Below are 18105 nucleotides of genomic sequence, written 5' to 3'. Positions count from 1 at the left end.
TGTGCTCATGCTCTCATGCTTCACTTCCTGTTTTCCTGACGTACCACACCTGCACTTCATTACTAATCAGGTTACTAATACGGTCACTCGTCAGTTGTTCAACGTCGTTTCGGTGGCATCCCAAAGCGAGGTTGCAGATTGTAGTTGTCTGCGGTGAAAGTTAAACTCCTTAACCCAGGGTCACAAATTCACAGCCCCGCAAATGGATGTCAAAAATATTAATACAAATTCTGTTACATTTAAATTTTTTATTCATCCCTTGAATAAATTTTCATGTTTTTGGTGCGCGTTTAGAGTCTCCCTCTAAACAGCAGGTTAATCATGGGTGGTTCTAATATATTGGCGAATCGGTTTGACGGTCTTTGACTTGGTAGAACTGCTCAACGCTGCAGATTTGCGGCATTTCTAAATGAAACAAACGGCATGATATGGGTCCGGCCTGGTTTCATCGGACGAGTCGCCGAAATGTGCAGCGCACGTCTGATCTGCAGCCTTTAAGACCCCTGCAACATTCCTCCTCATGGTTTCACTTATGGCTCAGCTAAGAATAGCCCGCAGACCAGACTACAATATGCACTGTAATAGCAGCAGAAATCCTACACTCGGCCAGAGGTCACACACTGTGCATGCGAGTGTGTGAGGGACACACACTTTGTCTGCTTTGTGAGGCAATATATAGCACACGCGTGTGTTAAGTTGGGAAGCGTGCATGTGTACATGGGGATGAGTGTGTGCAGCGTTACGACGAGCAGCCATCCTGGAGGTTTAGGTGGCGAGAAGGCCGATGGCCACGCTGCCACTGAGTGGAGACCTGCAGACACCCGCGCCCAGGAAGAGCAAGAGGAAGTGCCTGCAAACGCATGCTGCCGATCAAGGCTGCACAAGCAAACGAGGTGGTGGAATCAAGATATGTAGGAGGTTTTATGAGGCGCAAATGATCAGGCAAGAGACCATATATGGTATATTTCCAAGAACAGTCTCAAAGCCACTTGCATTATCTGCAATAGCGGCGTTGCAAGAAGTGGAAACATCAGGGCTGTATTTAGTCCCGAAAATCCCTTGCATATGCTGCAATTTTGTGCCGTGATCTGGGCAGATCACTTGCAAACGGAGAGATTCGTACCTACTGGGCACTTATTTTCATCCATCCCTGGCTTTGACTGGAGCTCATGACCTTCTCGCTGCCGCAATTCTGTGCTAATAAAACTCCCGGAGTCCTATGAGCGGTGCAAATGACTTTATGGCCACGTTTGAAGTGAAAAGCCGTCATATTTGTATTGAAAAGGTAAGTTTAGACGGAAATAGCAGAAATGCTGAAGGGCAAAGTAGTTTTCATATGAAAAGTTGCAATCTCTCTGTCTCCACGGAGTGTTTTCATAAAGTTCCACCTTGGTTTTTGTTCCCAAAAAGTTGCGTTTTCCGTGTTGTCGTGTAAACGGGGCTTATAAACGTGCAGCTACCACGACACACAGATATACTGATGTGTATGCTGTGTTCAGTAAATGTCTGATGGAGAGCGGCTCTAATCATTTCATGTAAGAATCTACATTAAAGTTTAAAAAGGTCCGTGGTTTGTCACCATGTGACCATTGTGATGCTTGTGAAGCTTGTTGATTCACTGCATGTCCTGATGTCTCCACATTTCGTTTCATACAGGATGCAGGATCGTTTGAAATAAGAAAACCACTTCTGGTTTTACTCCAGACATCTGGAGTTTCTCCATGTCACTGGATTGATTCGGACTCTTTACAGTTCAATCTTGCAGTGTTCCATACATGACATTTTCATGGGTCTCGTACAACCAAACAATAATTTAATTTTGACATTTGGAAAAGGCGGTGGAATATAATCCACCGTATAACAAAAAGACAACTAGGCTCCACATTTAGCTGAAATCACTAATTATAAAGATGTTTTACTGTTTATTAACTCATTATTAAGTATATTAAATACATCTTTAAAAAATAGAGACCTTTCAAGACTATCAAAGATGAGCTTTTATAGTGAATGAGACATTTGTGGTGTAAATACATTCTGCTGTGGTCTTTGATAATTGTTCGAGGAGTTGCTTTTCCTGGAGGCTGAATATAGGAAACCGCTCTCTCTGTTGTGTGACATGAACTATATTACTTCATCGCTGAAACGGCTCATAACAGTTTCTGCAGTTTTTCTCTTTGAAGCATGAAAATTTGGCTTTTTGGACACAATGGGATTTTTTTTCCCCCCCTGGACTATTTAAACTCAACCACTTGTTAGAGAAACCATCATAGTTAAACACTGAGATAGAAACATTGAAATCTAATGACAGGATACTACAGTGGATGCAGTTTATTGTTTGCAGCATTGGCGTGTGGTGCCTGAAACACAAGGAACACTGTCTAATCACAGCCTAGTCCTCATGCAAACATTAGAAATTGTGATTAACTACAGTAACATAAGATTAAGTCTTTTTCATGTTCAAATTTGAGCATGAAAACTAAACATATGAAAGGGTTAAAGTGTCCAGAACTGACGCAAAAAAAAACCCAAAAGATGATAACCTACCAGAAACAGATTCACATTGGCCACAGAAAACATATATATCATCTACATATAATTTTGTAGCAGCTTTTAGGAGTCACTATAGAAGAGCTGAAGGGCTCCAGATCCCTGAGCCGGGCACCTCGCCAGAAAACAGAGAGATTTGTACCTATGGGCATTTGTTCTCACCCACCAGAAATCCCTGGCTCGGACCAAAACCCATGACCTTCTCCCCATGAGGTGAGAGAGCTAACCCCTACACCACCATGCAGCTCTGCGGCAGCTCTTGCCAAGGCTTAAAAAGGTTAGTTGTACAGCTGCAAACAGATAATATCCAATCTGCAGTGGTAATTTGAGGTAATTTCATCCCCGTGCTGATTCCTGTGTTCAGAACAGCAGCTGCTCTGTTGAATCTGAGCTGTGCAGGTATAATGAGAGGTGTCGTGAGGAAACCAAGGCGGGGCGAGGATAAGTATACCACGCCACCGCACTCTGCCTTCATTTCCTCCCCTGTGGCAGTGGATGAGGGCGAGACGGGAAGGGGCACAAGTATCCAGGTCGAGTTGGGTATCTGGTTGTGTGGGGGGGGCTGGACGACGACAGCACCGAGGGAGTCTCGAGCAGGAAAAGGCATCCAGACAACAGCTCTGCAGAATCCCCCGGCCCGACGCTGCCAGACAGCTGAACCTCAGAAAGCTCGCACAGGGCAGGCTGCCACACGCCATCATTATCGCAGTCCCTCCACAATAAAGCTATCATTTACAGGGTACCATAACAGACACCGCAACGAGAAAAATGTATGGTTGACATTTAAAGTGGCAATCAAAGCTTTAGACGGAGGACAGGGGGTTTGTTCAAGAAACGTGACGAAGCTGCAGGACCCAGGACGTCCCGTCCTGTCCTGTCCTGTCCAGAAAAGACTTTCTTGGCGTTGCCTGTGCAGCCAGGAAAGATGAGATTCCCTAGGCGCAGGGTCACGTGACCTCCCTGATGATTCAAATATCATTAGCAGGACACAGAGTCCTGTGCGGTGGGGGCGGGGGGGGGGGGGGGGGGGGGCATGCTGCAGTCGTCTGCTGAGTCATAACGATGGTGCAAAGTTCCGGTCCAGCCTGCCGACTGCCCCCCAGAGTCAGAGAGAGGGGCTGACTGACCAGAGTGACTCAAACTGGAGCCCAAAGTCCAACATCAACAAGCAAAAACACACGGAAAGCGTCGACAGTTTAAGCTTAGAGGATTTCTATTCAAATAGACTGATGGGGTGTAATGATGAGGAGATAAAGCCCACACCGCTCAGTTATAAGTGAAGTTGATTCATTTTCAAACATCTTCAAACTTTCTGAAACTGAGTTACTTGAAGGTATCGAGTGAAACAAAAGATTGTGATAAAGTCAAGTACTTACCTGTGTCATCATTGTTCAATACGTATTATTTTAGTTGGCTGAGCTGTCAATTCAGTGACCGATTCACTCTTTACATTCAGTTAGTGGCAGGAAGATGCTCTATAACCTGGATGTTTGCAGCAATAAAGCAGAAAACAGGACTTGCCATAATGCTAACCACAATGTTTTGGTTTTGGTTACTTTCACGAAAACTGCACTACGGTTTCAGTCTCATTTTTCTGCACATGCACACTTCGAATAAATACGATGTTGGATTTCCAGAGTGTCGTTTGAGCTGCTCACTTTTGTGAAGCAACCATCTGCATCACTGTGGACACAAACAGTTTGTTACGTGCAGCACTGAGTGACCCTGTATCAACGTACAATAAAGTACATTGTAGGGCATGTAGTACACATGCCAGGCCTTTAGGAGCGCTATGACTTACCAAACACACCAAAACGCAGAAGAGCGTGGAGCACATAGAAATTTACAAGTAGCTTCCTGCTCATAAACTTCTATATAACTCTGAGGTATATAGGTCTATGGCCCTGCTCCTCCTGCTGCTAGCGTCAGTAGCTTCTGCAGCTCGACCGGAGCTTGTCGTCTCCCCACTCTGGGATCCGTGTTAAAAAAAAACAGTTTTCGTGCTTCAAAAAAGGCCCCCTTGTGTGGATGACAGGCCAAAACCGGCTCGTTTACGCGAACCGCCGATCTCATGCGGACGGCCCCTATGGGCCAGTTTACATGACAACGTTTCACACACAATAAAAGACGGGAGCACAGACACTTCAGTTACTGTGACGACATTAGTAATCATATTTTAATAATCACAAGCAGAGGAAGCTGACAGAACTGAGAGATAATATAAATAATTGATTTTGAATGATATTAACTCATGGCTTGCAAAATATGTAAAACTGTGTCAAAATAGCATAAATTGATCAAGAAAGTCTATTTCGTTGAGACGAAGCGTTCTTCTTTGTGTCCAGTGTTCATCAGAGAAGTACGTGAACAAACTTTCCTCTGTAATATTATTGGTTTTGTTTGTGATGCTCTCTGCTTCCCTCCTCCTGCTGTCCTGTGATCGTCCTCACACAGCGGGGTTGTAGGGGGACGGGGTGAACGGGGTGGCGGTGGCGAGAGCTGGATGTGGAAGGTGGGGGTGAAGAAAGGGGGGTGAGTGGAGTTACATTCCTTCCATTGGGGCTGTGTGTCTGCCAACCAGGTCACTCCCAGTTCAGTCCCTGGAAATTGGGAGAGAAGAATTTCCTCTGTGTGTCCACACTGGACATACAGGGGCTGCAGCCACACAGAGGCCTGTGTGCAGGGCGGGGGGCACGTGTGTGTGTGTGTGTGTGTGTGTGTGTGTGTGTGTGTGTGTGTGTGTGTGTGTGTGTGTGTGTGTGTGTGTGTGTGTGTGTGTGTGTGTGTGTGTGTGTGTGTGTGTGTGTGTGTGAGATACTTGAAACTGAGTGCCCAGTATAATACGACTTGTGTGTGTTATTTTCTTACACTGTAGGAGATGCAGGGTTGGACATAGTGTGCTGACTGGGCACATGAGTGTACTAGATCTGTGTGTGTGTGTGTGTGTGTGTGTGTGTGTGTGTGTGTGTGTGTGTGTGTGTGTGTGTGTGTGTGTGTGTGTGTGTGTGTGTGTGTGTGTGCGTGTGTGTGTGTGTATACTTAAACAAAGAATATACAATTTGTATAACTATGTTTTCATAAGCTATAATTTAATTATCTAATTTATTTACTAATTTAATTATTCTGCATTAATAAGTTCAATAAAGGCCTCATTCTCACAACATTTTTTTAAAAAGAAAAAGTACGTAGCTTTTGCTTTTGTTTGTTTTTTCATTTAATATTGGTCAAGCCAGATTTTCTCTTTAATGAAAGTACTTACTTTTTTTTACATGAGAATAAAATCCATGTGGAGATAAATGTAGTGTTTTTCCTTTCTCACGATCCTTTGATCTTCAGTAATAAACTGGACCGTATGCGTGACAGATCTCTTTGTACATCTTCATTCTATCTGTCTGTGTTGTTCAAGAATGATAATGGATTACGGTATTTTGGTGTTTTGAAATACTGAATGAAACAGACAAAACAAATCTGTATCTTGGATTACGAACACATATTTTTGACTTCAACACTCGGCATATCTGTGAAAAGATACTCATTTGAATTGTTATGGTTGATTTTACCAGATTCAATTAAATTAAATCTACTTCTTAGATTTATTCTCCTCTTCTAAATATCACACATCCCATATGATGAATATGTTGCTCAATGTGTTCACAGTGAGTGATTTGCACTAGGATAATATCGTATGTTGTGTTTGGAGTTTGTTTCGTTGGCGTTATGAAGCCAAAAGAGCAGCCAGAACAGCCCTGAAGCAACTGGCCTCGTGTCAGTTTATTAAAAAGGTCAGTGAAGGACCAACATAGAGGCGGAGAAAATCAGGCGTTTGTGGTCCATGGCAGTATATATTTATATTGCCAAGTACACCGTGATCTTAATGCATCACTCTTAACACTGGAAGCACATGCATAACGACACACGATAAATCTGTGAAACTTGATATTAATGTGTCCCCCAACTACCGTTTTACACTTCAGTATAAGTACTGGCACTTCTGAGAACTCGTATGGGGAGGACATTAATTACATGCTATAGATTTTATTGTTGAATCAGGAACAAATCGTCACAATAAAGACCAAATACCAGCTTCGCATTCCTTCATAGAGCAATTTTTTGTTGCGTGTTTCTTGGTTTGTACACACGCTTGTACAATCCCAGTAGTTTAGGCTATGAGATCATCACCTGACACACTTTGCGATGTGGAAATCATGAATTTGGGCACGACGACATGTTCCACTGCACAATGTGGTGTCCATAGACATCTAGTGGAGCCGGCTGCGTAGTTTGTTCATACACAAGGAGAAAGACGTCATCGCTGATGTCGTCAGTCCAAACAAATGATGCCGACTGAAATATTGAGCCTTTCTTCTGGTGAGTCATGTGCTCGTGGGAAAAACAAATCTCAGAAGAGATTCCGGATGTGCTCATGGTTTGGGAAAAGACTCTAACGATGACGATCCGACAAAAGAGCCGTTGCGTTGATCATATTCCGATAAATATTAATCGGTTGCTGAGATACTGTAAGCGGTAGCTGTGCAGCGTCATAAGTCGGCCATCTTGGAATTCCTGACAGAATTCAGTGTCTGGACGTATGGCCCTGATAGCAGCCTTTTAATGAATACGTCTCACAAGACGGTTATCTTCACAATTGTCAATCTTTTGTCCGAGACAGCCAAACTTTCTTTATTTATTTTTGTTTTAGCTTTCCTGTTTCAAATGGATTGGTCTCACGATGGATTTCACATTGGGCCGGAAATCGTTCCACGTTCTTCCGTGACGTTGCACAAAGATTTGGCTTGAAGAGCCACAAAGTCTCTCTTGGATGGAGGTTTGGACTTTGACTGAACCACTGCAGAACATCCATCATGTTGTCCTCAGACATTTAAGCTTCCACCGTCTGCTTCAGGTCTTGTTGAAAGATGAAACACTGCTGCACATTTTATCAGGATTTAATGCATTGGTTATATGCTCTGCCTTCACAGGCCTGCTGAGAACAATCGTCTCAGAATCAGAATCAGAAAAGATTTTATTGCCAGGTACTATAAAAGTGGACATTTCCACAGGACGAGGAAGGAAATGGTGCGTCCATGCTTATTTGAAACGGTGGGATTTGAAATATTTACTATAAGATCAAAATATGAATTGTTGGGAAAAGAGACAATCAAAAAATTTGCTTTATCATCAAAGACTTCATGTATTTATCCAGATAGATCTTCATCCTCGAAGCCGGGAGCTTCGATAATCAGAATTTTGTTCACTGCAGGTACACTTTTACTTGAGATAGTTGAGAAATCACATATGTCTTTCTACATTTTGTCTCGTCGGCTGAGGTTTCCAGCACCTTTTGTTTTCCTTCTGTTTTGTTGTGGTTTCTCTTTCTCTTTGTTGGGATGCTGCGACTGTGGATTGTCTTTAGTGTCCATGCATATGAACAAACCCAGTTCAGTTTGGACGGCAGCCACCCCAGAGCTCTCGTTTCGTCGCAGGTGTGCCTCTCACCACTTTTTCACCCCTTCTCACTTTTCCAGGAAATGAGGCGCTCAGCTGCTCTATTCTGAAGCCCTGCCACAGCAGCAAGTAGTAATGTTTGGCTAAATGCCAAACTTCCCCGTGGTTGTCACATCTTAACGTCTTATGTTTTAACAACCGTCCGTATCCATAAACTCCTCTTGTGCTGGTGAGAAGCTTTTGTCAGAAAAATGGAAAAAGGAAGTTCCACACGTAAGCTTTGCTTTTCTGCAATGTGTTTCATATATTCTACAAACTGTGCATCTTTGGCGCCGTTTACACGCCGACGAATTCGAGTGTATCTGTATAGCATCCGATGCGTCATCAGTCCATGCGGATGTCGGGTGCTCTCCGTTTCCTTCACGTTTATAGCGTATTGTTCTCTGCACACACGTCTGCGTAGTTTCATGACAAGATCAAGCAACAGCGCCCTCCTGTGGCCCGGCATACTAACTACATCGTCGTCTCTGTGTCCGCTGCAGCAGTGTAAACGCACGGATTTCTTTTAACGGATTAGGTGATGTCACGTGAAGCGTTGTCGCGTAAACAGGGCCTTTAAAGCTCTGAATGCAATTGACTTTTTAATCCTAAAAACAGATGAGAAGCCGTACAAATCTTGAAACAGAGTACATTAGCTAAAAAGGACACGAAAATAGGGGGCACCGACAGGTAACACGTCAACAGATTGTAGGATTGTGGCGAATCAACACCCAGGACGGGAAGGACGGACTTCTCCCAGGACACAGGACCTGGCCCTCGCAGATGTCACAAGCAATCAAATTAAAAGTTAGTGCTCAGGGAGCCCAGAACAAGGCGAGGGACTTTCTCCAGGAATCCTGCAGTGAAGTTGATTCAGCCTCGAGGGTGGTTTGTCGATTTCAGTGTAACGGGCCTGCTTTCTCTCTCTCCTCAGCCGGGAACGCTCTGAACGGACGAGCAAGTCTTCTTTTAACGCATAAAACTCCCAACAGGCTCCATCATATCGCCGCCAGCAGAGTGCTGCTTACTGGAGGTTTCTAGGTTTTCTACGGTCCCGTTTAGCCGGGGAGTTTTTAATACCAGGTCCCAAGGTGGTTTTCTCCGCATCACAAAGTGCCCTAAGATGATAACACATACAAATACGATACCTTTGGCAGGTAGGGAATGAGAGAAAGATTTTTCCTTGTACGATCTCCTAGAAGGTAAACCTGTATCACCCATCTGCAGTATGACTGCGTGACGCATCCCCGGCCCGGAGTTTTGATTTACCGGTTCTCGGGAGTCACATAGACGCCTCGGGTCAGGTGGCTCCGAAGGAGAGACACTTCTTAGAAATCATCCCTCAGACTCATTCTAACTACGATGAGAATTTCCAATCCGATGCAGTCGCCAACTTCACCAGGTGCTGAGTACACTTTAGTGAAACTGTATGGAAACACAATCTGGACACACACAGGTTAGTAAATTTGTTTTACAAATATAGCCCCGGATGAATTTTTTCTCTGATGAGCCGCCAGCTGCTGTCCACGCCGTCGTGTCGTGACTCAGTGCTGAGTGGGACGTCGGGGGTCTCTTCCTAGTATCCATGTGGGGGGGGGGGGGGGGGGGGGGGGGGGGGGGGGGGGGGGGTCATTCCTGCATGCTGAATGTAGCACAAGAAGAGGAAGACACACACACACACACACACACAGTCATAATACAGTGAACCACAGGAGCTGACCTGGTGAGGTCTCTCTCTCTCTCTCGCTCTCTCTCTCTCTCTCTTTCTCGCACACGCACAATACCCTGGCATAACACCGCTCCCTGCTGGTCACAGAGGTTATTGCAAATCTTTTTTTCCATATACGGTACTGTATATGGATTGTCATGTTAATTCTCTGTGCGTTAATGTTTTGTACATTCAACTTCTATCCTATAAAACAAAACTTTAATTCTGTATATCCAGTCTCTCACTGTCTATCTTTGGACACACTTTCCATCTGTTTCTTGTTTTTCTTCCAATACATTCCAATTTTCCAATTGTTTTGCCAAAGTATTCACAATTGTCCAATTCCACACCATCACATTTTTTATTCTATAATTTTCGACATTCATATGGACAAGTTTATTATAATAAAGAAACTTTCCATCATACTTCATTCAATCATGTCAATTCATTTTTTTTAATATGTCGCCTTTTTATTTATATATCTACACTTTATTTCTGGAAAGTCCAGTTTTCCACCAAAATATACAAATTCACTTTTCAATCTGACAGTAATTCTTTGCATTCAAACTTTACATATTCAATAAATCCTCCTACATTTTTCATTCTAGATATAGACAGTACAGTTGGACTGTTTATATCAATTCTACATTTTAATTCATTCTACAAAGTCAAACTGTCTTTTGATGAGATATACATTTAAAGTTTTTGATTCAAGAGTCTTAATTCACACGGTTAAGTAAGACCTTTGTGTTTATATTAAATAATCTGTTACGATTTGACCCCCTGTTGTAGAAGATGACATTTAGTGGACCCTCAGTGCGATCAAAGTTACTCGTCTCTGATCTGCAGCGTCAAACTTTACGTCTCAACTGTCAAATTTTTTTAGCTGGAATTCATCTCAACAGGATGTGTGTGTGCTCCACTGACCACACACACACACACACACACACACACACACACACACACACACACACACACACACACACACACACACACACACACACACACACACACACACACACACACACACAGGTGAAGGTGAAAGGCAGATGGGTGGGACGTTCGACTCCTATGCGTCTGTGTGGGGGGCTCAGAGCTTCAGAGCTGCAGGGACGATGGCCCAGGTGAAGGCTGCTGAGGACTCGGCCCGGAGCCACCTGGACTGCAGAGACATCTACTCTGACATGGCGACTGTCAGCTCCAGTGCAGGTGAGTGTAACTAAACAACACACCATAGAAAAAGAACATCAACACCTGTATTGTTTCCATACATTGGACTTTCAACCTGGTGGCCGGGCTGTTTTAGGGTCATTCCTTCAGTACGTCTCTCCTCTACGTGACAAGCCGAGTGATTTGAACTCTGGAATCCAGCTGAATTCTTATGAAAAGCATAACTACACTATCTGGTTTGCTGATACATGACTGCTGATAACTAACAAGCTTTGAGCATTAGGAAGTCAGTGCCACTGCTAATTGTTGATCCCGTGTCTCCTGAGCTGGATGAGGTCAGCTCGGTGCAGCATTTGGACAGATTAGTCACTTTGTCAGTGATTGTTGGAATAATCTCGGTCAAATCCTTCCAGTTTCTGGTATCTGGTTCTCACGAGCTTGTGTTCGGCTGCTAAAGCTCCGCGGCTCTCAGGTTGCCGGTGGGCAGTGGGAACCAGCATGTCGGGGTAATCCCTCCTTTCTGAGGCGGCCATTGCTAAATTGCAATCTTACAAGTTGAGACAACTTATTTTCTTAATAGATCAACCCCATCCCCAAAGTCCCCAAAAAGAAACTGCAGCCCATGAAAATCATAAAATCTTCTGGAGTCCAGCCAAGCCTAAAACCCACAATCTGATTAAAATATGAGTAAGATTAATCAATATGGGCATTAGCAATCGGCAACTACGTGCACATTAATAGATTAGTTGTTGGATGTTTATTTTAATAATTTTCATTAAAAAGATTGCAATTCTATAGTATTCAGTGTCTGAATTAAACTTTTTTCTCCTACCAATTTAAAACAAAAAAGTTCTTAAAGTATATTATATGTGTAATTTGATATCATTTTTACATAATATATTAATACACTTTTAATATGTGATATATATATTGTTCATATTTATGTACTACACCTTATAATCACATATTTTACTCATAAACATATGAATTTAAATACAATACAAACACATTTATAGTCAGTTTTGTAGATTTGTTAATGTTTGACATGTTTGATGTTTCATTTAGCTGTACATAAATTCCTCTTAAATTATATTTGGTTTAGACACTGCTGGTTATTTATTAATATAGAAATTGACAAAATTGTTGGATGTGATAATTTTTGATCGGTTTAATTTGTCGGTTCTCTGTAAGTATAGTTATTTAATCACTGTTTTGTGCAAAAAATTGCACACTTTGAGAGTCACTGCTGTGGAGAAGCTGCAGAACTGAGAGCCCACCTCCTCTGACATGTGTGCGTTCCTGCAGACGTCGGGGGGCCGGTGAGGAAGGGGCCGTCCTGTGAGACCCCCGGGTCTGTGGGCCCGGCCAGGCGGGGCAGGGCCTACCCCTCCCCCGCCCGCAGACGCCACCGCACCACCTTCAGCCACAAGCAGCTGGAGCAGCTGGAGGTGGCCTTCGGGCAGAACCAGTACCCGGACATCTACTACAGGGAGGAGCTGGCTCGGGTCACCAGGCTGAACGAGGCGCGCATCCAGGCACGACCATTTGTAGAATTTTAAAAGTGGCTGCTGATCTCTTTGTTCCATTTTTGTAATATTGTGTCTCTTTTTGCCTCGTCTTTTTGTTTCCCTATGTTCAGTTCCCTTTTTTGAAAACTTTTCTTTGTCTCAGTATAGTTTTCAAATTGTGTCTTTTTAGTTCTGTATCATACGGAAGCATATTGTATTCGCATGACAAAGACACAAATCGACCGTTTTCCTGAATTAATGACATAATTATCTCAAAATTCTAAGAAAAAATTAATTATAAAAAAAATTGACAAGTTTTTCTGAATTTATGAGATAATTATCTCATAATTTCATGATCGGTTGACGTGATCTTTTTCATCTGTGCAGGTGTGGTTTCAGAACCGGAGGGCCAAGCAGAGGAAGCAGGAGCGGGCCTCGCACAAAGTCCTCCCGGTGGGCGTCATGGCGAGCCACAGGCCGCTGCTGGGGGGCGTGCACGTGCAGCCCTCCGCCGTGGCTCGACAGTTCTACCCCCAGCCTCTGGCCCACTTGCCCCGCCTCTCCCCCATGCTGCCCTCCGGGGCGTACCCCCGCCACCCGGGCCCGGTGGGGCAGTGCCCGTGTCCCAGCGTGACCCCGCAGCCCCCCGGCCAGCGGCAGCACGACGACTGGTACCTCGCCTCCCCCGTCTTCTCCCTGAGCAGCATCCAGCCTCTGGACGCAGCACCCCACTGGAGCTAGGACGTAACCATGGCAACGCTCACCTCTACATTTTATAAACTTTCTAGACAAAATCACGCTTCCATCATGTTTAGAGTTCCAACAGCTGAAGTACTGAAGTTCACGTGTATTAAAACACTTTTCAAAGTGTTTTGTATCTGAATTGTTCTCATTTAACCCCTGTTGGCCCTTCAAGCAGCTCCTCTCCTTTCTCTTTAAGGCTCCCGGCATCAAACATAACATCAAGGGCTTGTAATTTAACACCTGCCTCATTGTTTTTAATTTTTCAATAATATAATCTTGTTAAAACTCCACATTCAGTCTTTGCTTTTTTCATATTACACCATCAGTTTTTTATTTTAAATCATCCCAAACATCCAGATTATCGAGGATCTTCATCCCACTTAACTTCATCTGAACTCGACTGCAGTGACAACAGAACTTAAAACAACACAGGACACAGTCGCCAGATTACAGTAGATTTTTTTCTTTAATATTGCACACTCCAGAAACAACACAGTTGCATCCGTTATGCTTGTTAAATATCTGCATCCACGACCCGAAATGATTGAACAAGTAACACTGGATGGCAAGTAATCTAAAACTCATCCGTATGAACAAAGAATCACAGACGAATTCAACAATCTTGACCTGACGTGTTGTTTTTTTTGGGGGGTTTTTTTCTTCTCCATCGTCAAAGGCAGCAAATACATCTGAAGCAAACACGCGCTGTGCTCAAGTGCTTTTATGAGGAAAAAAAAGGAGACGCGGTCCGTTTCTGGAGGAAAGAAAGGAGCAGAGCAGCTTCCAGTGATGAGGGACCAGCAGGACGCTGCTTCACATTCACTATCAAGACACACTCGTGTGTGAAATCGGCTCCATTCGCTTCATAGTTTAGAATAAGAATAATGTCAACGTCTATGTATGTATGCGCCTCCTTTTAGTTTCTTTTACCTCCAACATTAGCTTATATTCAAAAAATATATATAGTGAAGCTATTATTAATGCATTTCTATTTAAAGGGGCACTGTGTACGATTTGGGTTGTACCTCTGTTGGACATTGGGTGGCAGCATTGAGTCACTTTAATCTTACATTTGTTTGGTAGTTGCAGTAGATAAACGATCACAATGTTTTAGCCAGAAACTTTTTTTTTAATGAACCATTTCTCCTTCGGCTTCTTACGGCGACTCATTACACCACCCTGTGGTGAAAAATGGTGTTACAGGACCTAACTTGTTGACTCCAACAGAATCATCTTTCAGATCACATAATAACCATTTTGGGTCATCCGACTTGTTATTGGATGTAATAATAATTGTAACTGAACTAAGATATTCGATGTACCTTTAAGGATTTTTGAGACAAGTGGGGAAATAAGAAGGAAAACAATTATCCACTATTTTGTCTCTTTTGATGGCCTAATCATTAGAAATCAAGAAAACAAACTTGATCATGCAAGGTCAAATAGAAATCTGAACTTCTTTCTTAAAAAAAAATATAAAAACCAACTTATTTTGGTGCTCTGAAAGTTAGTCTTTGTCATACTGTAATATGACTATTATATGTTAATGTATCAAAATATGACGACAAAGTTTGTTTTTTATGAAATATTTTCTTTTAAATGTCAAGAACTCTTACTTGTGGAAAAAAAAAGAAGTAGTAAGTTATAGAAATCTGCTTTTTTTTTTAAGCCCAACAAACCTTCCTAACTAAAGATGTTTACTTTTTGGAAACGTTGACATTATTCATGTAAAATAAGAAACTAATCCGACACGGAGACATTCTTATCAACGTCAAGTATGTGCGTGTTGGTCGATGATGATGATGTTGATGGCGATGACGGCGACCACCGGCTTGTTTTGTAGTTGAATGATCACAGTTACGACGTGAGGAGGGGAGAAGCTGCTGGATACGTTCAGCACCACTTCAGCTCCACATCCCGGACCGGATCTGCTCCAGTTAAGGACACTTCTGTTTTCACGGGGCCGGACCTCGCTCGTCTCAGAGCAGCGGACGGGAAGGATCTGAACCAGGAATGGCTTGGTCCCGGAGGAACGTCAAACAGGCTCTCGGTTTAACTTCAGGATGATCTTAATGGGGACTCAAGTGTAGAAAATAAAGAGTGTGGACGCTGATTTAAAAAAAAAAAAAAAAAAAAAAGCTCCATGAATAGAGGATTGTGCGACAGCAGGGATTTGTCTGAACTGAGCCTTTACAATTATGTCATTTAAAGGACTCGTCAGAGTTCTTGTGTGAGCTGTTCACACACCGGAAAATAAAAAACGTGAGGAATCTTTCGCTGTTCTTACCCGCCGACAAAATGAGTTCAGTTTAGCTTCTGAAGCCAACGGCCACAAATGATTTGATTGGTCGATCGCAGGAGGAAAACAAAAGTGGGTCCTGCTCTCAGTTCCGCTCCATGTGGCTCACGCGTAACCCTCCTCCCTCCTCCTCCTCCTCTTACTCCGTGACCACGCAGGTTTCTACTCCAGCGACTTGGCGAACTCTGCGTAATCGATGTAGCCGTCGTTGTTTTTGTCGTCGTCCTTCAGAACGTCGTCGATGAGGGCGATGAGGTCCTCCTCCTTCATCGGTTGGCTGTCCTCTCCCTTTTCCTGAAAAACAAAACCCAGAATGTGACGTTATGATCCACATGCTACACGCCCTTCCCACACTCAGGAGCGGACTTTACTTGTTGTTTTTCTCCATAGTTTAGACATAAAATACACATTTGAGTCGTTTCAATTCCTTGTTATTCTGTTCAGTCGTTTTGTCATTTCGTCCACCATTGAGACTAAAATATGCACCTTTACAGGCTATGCATATGTAATAAAATCAGTTTCAATCACGTTCCACCTTTTCTGAATGTGAAATGTGACAGAATTGTCACTGGATCTCTGTTTAAGACTGTCAATACACTACGAAATCTAACAATACTACAATATAAAGAGCCTAAATATGACTTATTAGATGTATTGGACAGACCTTTGAAAGGCAACAAGCCACTATAGGTGGAAGTGAGTAGTAGACCAGTAAGACCAGCTAAAACTTTGTGTGCTTTGTGCATCAATTTGTTGGGTGTTTTTCTTTTAGCTTTGAAGAGCTCAGTGAGGGATCTAATACCCGAACACAGGTAAATAATCACCTATTCAGAAACATTCAAAAGGACTAAATGGCAGTTGAGAGTGAATGATTGTTGCCGACTGTCAGGTTTGTTAACATATTTAAACAAACGTTCGATCATCTTTGAAATAGCATCAACATAATGAAATAACACTTTTAGATCAGTATTTACACAGAAAGATATTTCAGATATCGGTTAAACAATAACTACTGAATCAGAATAGGTGGACCATATTGTAGAGAAAATCAAGTTTTTTCCTGGTTCTGAATGTCTGAGTTTTCCTCTCCATTGCTTGGTGTGACTGCACCCACCTCTCTGTGTACATGTGAGATGGCTGTGGCCAGCTCCAGCCCATCCAGCAGGTTGTTCCCATCATAATCGTGCATTTTGAAGTAGTGCAGCTGCATTTCCTGGGGGCTCATTTCCTTCTCCGGTTTGTCTATCACTCCCTCCAAATGCTCCATGATGTGGCTGTGGATGGGGGGGGGGGGGGGGGGGGGGGGGGGGGGGACCAGGGCAGAGAGGGGAGGGGGGGGAAAAAACCCAACAACAACATGACATTTGGTTACACAGAGAAGAGAGGAACGATGGTCGCTGGTCAAAGTTCACCCACTCCTGCAGCAGGTCACTCACTCTTTGTCCTGCACCAGGTTTTTGTCCAGGCGGCCGTGATGAGCGGCGTGATCCATGGGCGGCTGCTGGTGATGATGCTGCGGGTCCTGCAGTGGATTCACCTGGGAGTGAGCGGTGAGCAGGGAACAGGACAGGAGGAGGACGAGGAGGGGGAAGAGCAGACCCCCCAACTGCACACTACACCTGCTGCTGCTCATCCTGAGCACAAAGCAAACAAGACAGGATGGATTAACAAAAAAAACAACAAAAAAAGCATGTTTGTTTACATGCATCGTTTTAAGTGCATGCAGAACAGAAAAGATGCCCGTCTTATTGGCTGATTTAATATTTAACCAGCGGGTTTGTCTCCACAGCTTTACATAATATTACCATATGTGAACGAGAGCAAACAAGAAATACTGCACTAACAGATGTTACCATCATGTGTTTTCATGTCCAATGTTACTAAACAGGTTCGTTTTAAAATATATATATATATTAACAGTACATCAATAAGATCAACACTAAAAGCAGACATATAGCTGTGTGTATGTTTAAAAGTTACATAAATGAGCCTGATTTCCAAAGCATGTATGGAAATAAACATTAGCTCCAGGAAGCTAGCATGGTGCTTCCTTCAATGGGAATTATGAAATGACAACACCAGATAAAATTACTTGTAGTAAACCGACGATTGTAGGGAAGTAAAAAAAAAAAAGGAAAAGAAAACTGCTGTAAAACCTACCTTTATTGAATTTGTGTCTTCTACTGAAGCCGTGAATAGTTGCGCTGTTTCTCAAGTCGTGTTGGCAACAAATGTTGAATGGAGCCTTTCTGGACCAGGCGGGCCACCGTAGCTCCTCTTGGACACGACAGCTCATTGTGATTGGTTGGAATAATCAAAGAGTGTACACGTCCAGCGAGAGAGTTCACCCCTAAACAACCATACTTCGTAAGATGTTAATGAATGTTTACACTTTTGGCAATTAAAACACAATTGTATCTTTAACATAGCCTCGTTTTCATTGATATATACATATTTATATATATTACTAGAACAGTGTAGCAGTAATAGCGTCTGAAGACATATTTACATAATCTAATCCAGTGCTGTTTTGTAAACTCTAATGTACGTTTTTGAGGCAAAAAATAAAGTAAACTTCTGCACGACTCTTTGTTTACGAGCACGGAGGAGAGGCAGCAGCCCGCCGCGGTGTTGCCAGATCGGGA

The 18105-nt window shown here is 43.1% G+C and overlaps 2 protein-coding genes across 2 annotated transcripts; one reads left to right on the top strand and one right to left on the bottom strand.

Annotated features, from left to right (window-relative positions):
* Positions 1-10854: 10854 nt before the first annotated feature.
* Positions 10855-13158, top strand: prop1 (PROP paired-like homeobox 1; the record flags this gene model as incomplete). The annotated part of the gene is made up of 3 exons (XM_080481470.1): positions 10855-10948; positions 12215-12444; positions 12805-13158. The coding sequence occupies 3 exons, from the start codon at positions 10855-10857 to the stop codon at positions 13156-13158; spliced, it is 678 nt and encodes a 225-aa protein (XP_080337596.1).
* Positions 13159-13603: 445 nt separating this feature from the next.
* Positions 13604-17710, bottom strand: mcfd2 (multiple coagulation factor deficiency 2, ER cargo receptor complex subunit). The gene is made up of 4 exons (XM_080482216.1): positions 17621-17710; positions 16897-17094; positions 16575-16734; positions 13604-15754 (listed from the first exon to the last, which is right to left on the bottom strand). The coding sequence occupies exons 2-4, from the start codon at positions 17091-17093 to the stop codon at positions 15623-15625; spliced, it is 489 nt and encodes a 162-aa protein (XP_080338342.1). The 5' UTR covers position 17094; positions 17621-17710; the 3' UTR covers positions 13604-15622.
* Between the last annotated feature and the right edge of the window lie 395 nt (positions 17711-18105).

Source organism: Lipophrys pholis (genome assembly GCF_963383615.2).
Source record: "Lipophrys pholis genome assembly, chromosome: 15".
NCBI classification, from domain to species: domain Eukaryota; kingdom Metazoa; phylum Chordata; class Actinopteri; order Blenniiformes; family Blenniidae; genus Lipophrys; species Lipophrys pholis.
This window is presented reverse-complemented; position numbering and strand designations above follow the sequence as displayed.

Bases quoted from the DNA above. Each gene is read 5' to 3' on its own strand.
- mcfd2 (XM_080482216.1), bottom strand. From the start codon at position 17,093: ATGAGCAGCAGCAGGTGTAGTGTGCAGTTGGGGGGTCTGCTCTTCCCC. The intron at 16,735-16,896 runs GTGAGTGACCTG...CCCCATCCACAG, and splicing joins AACCTGGTGCAGGACAAAGA to CCACATCATGGAGCATTTGG. The intron at 15,755-16,574 runs GTGGGTGCAGTC...TTTGTTTTTCAG, and splicing joins TCTCACATGTACACAGAGAG to GAAAAGGGAGAGGACAGCCA.